This window comes from Lycium ferocissimum, chromosome 7, assembly GCF_029784015.1.
Source record: "Lycium ferocissimum isolate CSIRO_LF1 chromosome 7, AGI_CSIRO_Lferr_CH_V1, whole genome shotgun sequence".
Classification (NCBI taxonomy): domain Eukaryota; kingdom Viridiplantae; phylum Streptophyta; class Magnoliopsida; order Solanales; family Solanaceae; genus Lycium; species Lycium ferocissimum.
This window is the reverse complement of record NC_081348.1, coordinates 40340387-40349648: the sequence shown is the minus strand read 5'-3', so window position 1 is coordinate 40349648 and position 9262 is coordinate 40340387. Positions and strand designations below refer to the sequence as shown.

At 35.0% G+C, this 9262-nt stretch overlaps 1 protein-coding gene across 1 annotated transcript; it reads right to left on the bottom strand.

Moving 5' to 3' along the window:
- Positions 1–7547: 7547 nt before the first annotated feature.
- LOC132065021 (transcription factor RADIALIS-like) lies at positions 7548–8716 on the bottom strand. The gene is made up of 2 exons (XM_059458234.1): positions 8363–8716; positions 7548–7872 (listed from the first exon to the last, which is right to left on the bottom strand). Exon 1 carries the CDS (start codon positions 8601–8603, stop codon positions 8364–8366), a length of 240 nt encoding a protein of 79 aa, XP_059314217.1. The 5' UTR covers positions 8604–8716; the 3' UTR covers positions 7548–7872; position 8363.
- Between the last annotated feature and the right edge of the window lie 546 nt (positions 8717–9262).

Below are 9262 nucleotides of genomic sequence, written 5' to 3'. Positions count from 1 at the left end.
TGTAGTAAAGTAATTAAGTAGTTGGCTCATAATGTCTTAATTTTGGCCCATACCTTATCCTTCTAAAATTGCACAATACCTCGAGATCTCCTATATCGGGACAATCCTTGGGCCTGAGTACTTAATTTGACAGTTTGAAATAATCTGGATCAATTTTGAAGCAAAAATGTGACACAATAAGTTAATGGCGATCTGCCAGAATTATTAGAATTTGATTGTCAACTTCAAGCAATCATTAGAATTTGTGAGAAGTAATTTGACGAATTTTATAGCGACCCTTCAGAATCATCAGGATTTGGTGGCCAATTTTTTGTGATCATAAGAAATTATGACAAGGGCAACCTGACGAATTTTATGATGATCCGCCGAAATTCGTCCGCAAGTTTATGGCCAACTTGTGATGATTTTTGACCGCCTTACCCCCTGTTTGGATGGTGGTTTCCCGTGGCTCATTAATGAATGGTTTGTATGAAACCATGTTTGTTTCCATTGTTCTTAAAATTATATGGTATTGTGTTGTAGACCCGTGGTTCATCTCATGGTTATATAACCATGAAAAGTCCCAATTTTTGTAACCACGGATTTAGTGGTTTTTCCGTGATTACGTATTTCATTTCCCCATTATACCCCACCCTCCACCATCCACCCCACCCCACCCCTCCCCTACCCTACCACTCACCCCCACCCCTCCCCTGCTCCACCTTCCACCATCCACCCCACCCCCACCCCCACCTCCACCCTACCACTTACCACCACCCCACTCCAGCCCTACCACCCACGCCCGCCCTACCACTCACTCCCACCCTTATCCCACAACCACCCACCCCTCTACCACGCACTACCCCTCACCACCATCCACCCCCTACTCTCACTACCCCCATCCTCATCCCACAACCACCCACTACCCCTCACCCCTACCCTACCAGCCACTACCCCCACCCTCATCCCACAACCACCCACCTGACGCCACCCACCCCTCCACGACCCCCACTGACTACCTATTTATTTTTTAAAGTTCCTATTTTATTCTTTAACTGAGTTTTATTAATATATATATAAACTAATTTCTAATTAAGAGTTAAGGGTATTTTAGTAAACTTACAAGTTATTACACAGTACCATACAGTCAAACCAAACAATACAAATGTTACAGTACAATACAATAAAACACCATACTGTACATTAATGAACCACAAGAAACAACCATCCAAATAGAGAGTTAGGGGTGGCAAATGGGTGGGTTGGTTATGGATTAACCCATATTATACAAGTGTAATATTATTTCAAATGTATGTTTATAATTTTTTTCTTTTATCAAGTTAAATTAATTTTTCCATATAAATTTCAGGGGTGAGGGGTGGGGGTCGTGGAGGAGGTGGGGTGGGAGTAAGAATTTTATTTTTCATTTTTAATTTTTTTTTTTTTTTTATAAAAGTAAACTATATGAAATTGATTTTTTTTTTGGGGTGAGGGGAGGGTTGCGTGGAGGTAGGGGATGGGGTGGGGTGGGGGACAGGTAAATTCTTTTCCATTATTTTATAATTTTTTATAGAAGTAATATATAGGAAAATTGAAACTTGTGGGGGGGCGGGGGGGTTGTGGAGGGGGTGAGACGAGGGTAAGAATTTTTTTTTTCCCTTTTTTTATAAAACTTTTATAAAAGTAAAATATTTGAAATTGATTTTTTTTGGGGGGGGGGGCATGGGGGGGGGGGTAAGAATTTTTTTTTCCATTTTTTATAAAATTTTATAAGGTAAAATATATGAAATTGAATTTTGGAGGGGCGGGGGTATGGTGGGGTGGGGGTAGGGATCGGAGTGGGAGGTAAAAAAAAACTTTCCTTTTTTATAAGTTTTTATAAAAGAAAAATAAAGTATATGAAATAAAAAAAAAAAGTGTGTGGGGGTGGGGGGCATGGCGGGGTGGGTGGTGGGGTAAGGGTTGGGGTTGGAGGTAAGAAAAAAATTTCTCCTTTTTTATAAGCTTTTTATAAAAGAAAAATAAAATATATGAAATAAAAAGAAAAAAGTGTGACGTGGGGGGGGGGGGGGGGGGGGGGCATGGCGGTGTGGGTGGTGGGGTAACGGTTGGGGTTGGAAGTAAAAATTTCAAGAAACTTATTTTCTTCCAAGAAATAGATTCGTAATTAAGGTAAGGAATGAGAAATATGAAAATAAGAGCTTAGTTCGTAAAATTAAAGAAATTTTATTTTCAAAAAATGAGTTGTTATTGGGTCATGTGTTTTATAAGGATACTCATATTTTTATGGGTTAAAAAGGAAACAGAAATTGCCCCTCATATTTACTGCACCCGAAATATAAGCCGATTTTAACTCACTAACATATGGGTAAAATGAGCTAATTTTCTAAATATGAGCTCAAATTACCACCTCTAAGCCGCCTTATATAACTTTTCAAACGAGGTCAAAACTTAAATGATGACATTTAAAGGTTAAATTTGTAAATCTCCCTTGATTGAAGAAGTTATGTCAGGTCGGCTCCCTTGACCCGGCGCATGTTAAACTTGTTGCTCAAGTCATTCATTCTATTGAAGAAGGTTCCACTTCCCCGATCATTCTCGTACCGTGTGACTTGATCAGAAAACCACGTCCTCTCTATTTCGTAAGGTAATTCATCTCCTTCGATTTTAATTCCTCTTTTTGTATTCCTTAAAATTAATCTCTGCGAACAGCAAGAAATATAGATGAAATCACCCTGAAATCTATTTTCTGGGTTTACTTATTACTTTGCTTTGTGTCACTTGCCAATTTAATTTAATTTTCTTTGCAGCATTAAATCGAACATTTTATGTGCAATTTTATTTCCTTACTTTTTATTATGAAATTTGATTGTGATGTTCATTGGTGTATGATGGGATAATACTGGTGCTTTTACCCGCATCTGTAGTACTTGCTTAATTACCAAACTAATTTGGTACTGGGACTGTGGGACATGGTTGTTGATTGATTGATAGTAACTTATACGGTATAAGGGTTATGCTTTGATCAATTACTTTGCCAATTTTGACTGTATTGAGATTTGTAACACTAGACAACTTTTTTCCAGCTTAAATTTGAGGTGCAGGTGCTTATCCTGGGCAAATTGCCTTGTTAAAAAATGTATCTAGCTTTGTGGCATAGTATGATTGTTGAGATCACAAAATTTGTGTCTGAATTAAAAGTTAAAAGTAAGTTCTATAGATATCTGTAAAGTAAGTTCTATGGATATCTGTCCTGTTTCTTAATGAACAGTATATACCTGAAAATTTGGGTGCCTCTTAAGGATCATTACCTAGTGTAATCCTTTAGATTATGATGTAATTTGTTTGTGTGTGCACCAATAGTATGAAATTGAGTATTAGATTGAAAATATTGTGAAATCATTAAAGACTATAACTATTGAGGCAGTCGCAGTTTGCTACTAATGACGAATTAAACACAGTATTTTGTTATTGAAGATAGTGGAAGAGAGGGATCCAAATTGAGCAAACGTACATGAGGATTAGTATGGCCGAAACCCAACTACTTTAGGATTGAGACATAGTTGTTGTTGTTATTGTTGACTTGATTTTTCTTCTTGGTGGGTATTTGTCTTTTTTGGTGCATATGAAGAAATATAATAGTTATCTGGGATGTTGGTAAACCTTACAGCCTACGTAAGAGCCTTGCATCAAGGATATGGCAGCAGAAAATGTACAAAATGAGAAGACACCATCCCCTGTTACTCCAAATCCAGCCATGACTTCGTGTCGGAAAAAGAAGAGCGAACAAGCTAGTTTTCTAGAAGATATCAAGGATCACATGGATGAATTCATTCATGCTTCCATGGATGAACATAAAACCTGCTTCAAGAAGACCATCTCTAAGGTATTCCCAATACTTTCACCATAAATAAGCTGTTCACAATGATCCTTGAAGGCATTGCATTTATTACTTTAAACCGACTTCTAATCTTTTTTCCAATGCACATTTCAGATGTTCGGGATGTCAAAAATTGTTGCAGAAAGGAATGCTGAGGCTAAAGAGGTTGAAAGTTCTTTGCCCCTTCAAACTACATTGGCCAAGTAGGATATTTGGCACCTTTTGAATTGATGGACTAGTATTAAAAGGATAGAAAAGAATGACATATGACAATTCATTATGCCATCAATGTTTTAGTCTATCGGATGTTTTTGGGTTATAAATTTCACTCTCTTATTTCCAGTGTCTACATTAGTATTGCAATTGTTGCGTAGACTATAGAGCATATTGCAATTTCACTAAAAGTTGTTTGCTCTCAATGTTGTATCAATAGGGTAGACAAGAATGACATATGACAATTCACTATGCTGTCAATGTTTTAGTTATCTATAGGATGTTTTGGACTTGTAAATTTCACTTTCTTATTTCCAGTGTCTATTTTAGTATTGCACAAATTGGCTTGTGGAACTAGGACTGATTGATTTCGTTGAAGTGGATGGATTGACTGGAGTTTTGTGCTCCATTACACCAGTGAGCTTTTTGGTGGGATCAGGACTATGAAAGAATGACGAAAGTGCTTAAACTAGTCTCACTGTTCAATGAATCTCATTCTAAACATTAAGCTATGTTACTCAGTTGCACCGGAGAAAAGATTCAATAGCTATGTTTCTGCCCGTATACAGAGACGGCAGATCCAGAATAGAAAATTTATGGGTTCCTACAGCAACCTTAAGTTTATACCACGATAATAAATACAGTAAAATATTTATTAGATCTTTTTAACATATTATAGGCTTCATGCAAAAGTTATTGGGATTGGGATTCACGTGGCCTGTATACATCCGTAAAGTTAGTAGTATATGTTTGGCATTCTGTTGCTCAAATGATCATTAGGATATGATAAATGCCCGGTCTAAATAAATATTGGTGAAAAATACCCAGTCCTTAGTTATCCAAATGTTTCAGTCAGAGCAGCAAGTGGGCTGGAGATGTACAAAAATAAGTGGTTGAACAAACTCTGCCTAACAATAAACCATGGGCACTGCATTTGTTACAATCCATACCAGAAAGCCCCTCTGTTCCTCGATTCCCCTAGCACCTAGGCATCCACTCCCCTTGCTTCTCACCCTAAAGTTGGTATATTCATATTCTAATCATCCTGCTGAAATCTTCCATTTCAAAAGTATCCAATGCCTTTGATACAAAGCTGTCAATCACCACCTAAAAGTTACATTAAGAATAAAAACTTGAAAATACATCAAAGCAACAAGAAGAATTAGATTTTTTATAAAATAAGAGAGAGACTAGTACTACATTTTTTTTCTACATTTTAATTAACACCCATGTCAATGAAACATTCACTCAGAAATGGCTGGGCAATTCACCAGAACTGCATTGATCTATTAGGATAAATCTTCTAAAAAGAAAATATATACTCCACTGACGATGGTTTATATATGCAAACGTTAAACTTCAAGTTTTACTATACCTTATTAATGTAGTCAACCCATGATTGTGAGACAAGTCATTATTTCTAGAAAATGATCAGAATGGTCACTTTTTACTTGCGTTAAGAACTACTATATATAAGGGGTCGTTTGGTTTGAACCCAAGTTATGATGGGATTGATTATGTTGGGATAAATTATGCTGGGATAATTTATATTGGGATTAGTTATCCTGATATTATTTCTTATTGATTGTTTGGTTTACACGTATTAAAAAATAATACATCATTGCATAACTTTTAAGAAAAAATTATTTGTTTACAAAAATACCCTCCACCTTATGTTGTAGAAAAAGGATTTTGAGAACTTCAGGGTCATTTTAATCAATTTTATTGTTTTATCCTGGGATAAGCTATCCCCGGATTACTATTCCACCCTTTGATGGGTATAAGTTATCTCAACACTATTTTTAATCCTGGGATAACTTATCTCATGATTAGTAACCAAACAAAGGATGAGGTGATACTAAATTTTTATCCCATCACTATTTTTGCTTATTATTCATACCAAACCATCCCTAAGAGTTTAAGACCATACATTGAGGAACAAAATAGTTCAACCCCCCTATGCATTAAGGACCATTTTGATCATTTTTTCTTCATTATTTCTACTTTTTAATTTACCAAAAACATTAGTACTGAAAAGGTCTTAATTTACCAAAAACATTAGTACTGAAAAGGAAAGGCAATTATTTCCCCTTTTTCGACGTACGTCTTGAAACGAGTCTTCTGACTGATGGTTTTCAGAAGTGTTTGTCATTGTGATATGTTGTCGTTATTCCTTTTTTAAGTAGTAATATATTGTGTGCTGAATTATTGTCCTATTGTACCTCTGTTTTCTAGGCCATTTAAGTAGGGTTTCGTCCATGAAAATCAAATATTTTTTACTTTTTAATTTACCAAAAACATTAGTACTGAAAAGGAAAGGCAATTATTTCCCCTTTTTCGACGTACGTCTTGAAACGAGTCTTCTGACTGATGGTTTTCAGAAGTGTTTGTCATTGTGATATGTTGTCGTTATTCCTTTTTTAAGTAGTACTACTAGTAGTAATATATTGTGTGCTGAATTATTGTCCTATTGTACCTCTGTTTTCTAGGCCATTTATGTAGGGTTTTGTCCATGGAAATCAAATATTTTTCACTTTTTTTTGCAATTTTAAAGTTGGAGTTGAAGATGGAGTTGTGCTTGGTTATAGTTTTTGCAAAGAATATTTAGTGGTTTGAATGTACCGAAAGCGGAAAAAAGTGAAAACAGGGTTTTAGATGTTTTCTAAATTCCAAATACAACTTCAAGTTGTAATTGAAATTTTCATGGTCAAATGTTGATTTTCAAATAAAGCGAAAAAGCTTTCCAAAAAAAAGTGAAAAATTTTCATGGCTGTTCCTAAAATTGTGTTTCGTTTAGAAGAGTAACATAAAGAGGATGAAATCGTTTACTGACGATGTAAAAGCATTTACAAATGTAACTAAGTCACTCAAAAGCCAACTGAAGGTATATTTATAAATTTAGCATAAGTTAGTAATCTAGAAAATAGAGTAGATCATTCGTTAGAGCCGTTCAAATATTTCAGAGATAGAAAAATATCTTACATCATTGATAAAACTTATATTGCATTGTTAATATTATGTTGAGTTATATAATGTTTCACATCGGGGTATATAAAAGCATTCAAATAAGTTTATACTAATTGATTTGGGATCCATCATCCATCCAAAGGACCTCACTGGCAAAACTATGTGATGCAGCGGTGCACCCTCGGACTACATATTACGTGAACATATCTTTTTCTTTTCCTCCAAAATATGGTATTAGATGTGTGTATGGATGTGTGTATATATATATATATATATATATATATATATATATATATGTGTGTGTGTGTGTGTGTGTGTGTGTGTGTGTGATGTGCGTGTGTGCAGACACGTTAAAATTAAAATGTGCGTGCATCCATTGCCTTCAAATTTTGTGTTCATCCGAGCTAAAAGTTTAAAAAAAAAAAAAAATGCGACTGAATGCTCAAATTCATTCATTGAACGAATAGGCATTTCAAAGAAACACGTCAAGTATGAAATTGCACATACATTAAAAAACACGTTTCATATAGAAAGAGATCAAACATGAATATTATTACACGGTAGAAGGAATTCAAATGCTTCCTTCAGATAATACATGAATGAAATTCATAACAACAACACAAATACTATTAATTTGGACATACAAAGAAATTAATACACTTCACTTAAATTTTCAAAAAGAAAATTAAACGCGAAATTCTGATTATTTTTGCTGTAACTAGTAGTAGGGTTACTTTCTTGCAAGCAATTGCTCTGTAATAGTCGTAGCTTAATTAATTAAGGTTGCATCTTTTTTTGCCTCATTGCTTCGCTGGAGCCCCAGATTTTACATCCTGCGTCATATATCCAACAAGAAACATAAGTATGGTTATTCAAGAAGGCATGGACTATGGAGTAATATTTTTTATTTTGCATCATGTATGATATATATCATATATGCAACGATAAATGGAACACAAATTGTTCTATAGGAAGAATTAGGAATAATCTTGGGCTGCATGGTTTGAAGTAATGAACTTTGTCTATCTTAGTTTTGCAAGATTAGTCATTTCTAAGCTCAAATAAAGAAAAGAAAGTTGTGATAGGATAACAACATAAAACTATCATATTATAGTGAATCCTCAAATACAAAATAGAGTCGAATATAATGAATATTTCTTTTTCTTTTTTCAACGGTGGTATATATGCAGGTCATTAACTAGACTATTTCATCGAATATCTGTTATATTTCATCAATACGGAAAACTCTGTGTAATAAAATGAAATGATATTATCGTTGTATAGACGATGATAATATTTTTCAACGGTGGTATCATCGCATACCTTAATTAGTGGTCCTGTAGTTGGGGAAGGGCACCCCGCCACTCTCAATGAACATGATATCATGGACAAGTGTTTCATAATGTCGCTTCACCTCTTCAGCAGTTTTATTCCCTCCGACAGCCTTAGCAACGTTGGACCAACGGTCTGGGGTGTCTTTGTCATACACTGACAATGCCTTCTCAAATGCCTTGTTTTGCTCTGCAGTCCATGTACCTGCTGATCCTTGCGCTTGTGCAGACATTATTGAAATTGAAGAAGGAGAAGAAGAAGAAGAGACTATTAGTTAAGCTAGTGAAATTTAAATGGCTGAATAGCAAGAGAAAATAGTAGTTAAGCTCTGTATGTGCTATAGAGTGGCAAGGGGCTACTCCTTATATAGGCTCCAGGATTAGAGGAGTGAGGAGCCAGGGGTGTGGGGTCCAGAAAGATATTGCAAGAAGTTAATGATTTGTCTTCCTAGCAACCACAAGAGGAGTCCGACTAAGAACGATATTGATCAAGCATATGCATAAAGCATGAAGAATTAGTCTTTCAGTACGTACGTATAGGTATAGCATCCAACAGCTACCAAAGATCCCTTCCTGCTTTAAACTTGAATCTGGAAAAAAAAAAAATAGATGTGTTCAAGTCAATTTACACAGACTTCGATTATTCCAAAATTGAAAAAAAAAAAAAAGTTTTCCAATAATATTGTCATATAAAAGATATTTGGTTGAGGCTGGAATACCATTTAATAAGATACTCTATTTTTTAATTTGTTCATAAGAGAATGGCACTTTTCGATATTCAAAAAAATTAAACGTTTGAGCTTTTCATTTTACTCTTAATTAATTACACGCTTTATAGCTATAGAAATAGCATGGCACATTTAAACTAAGAGTTCAAAGGATACTTTGATAT

What these genes read in the sequence shown, in the direction of transcription:
- LOC132065021 (XM_059458234.1), bottom strand. Translation starts at nt 8,603, where the DNA reads ATGTCTGCACAAGCGCAAGGATCAGCAGGTACATGGACTGCAGAGCAA.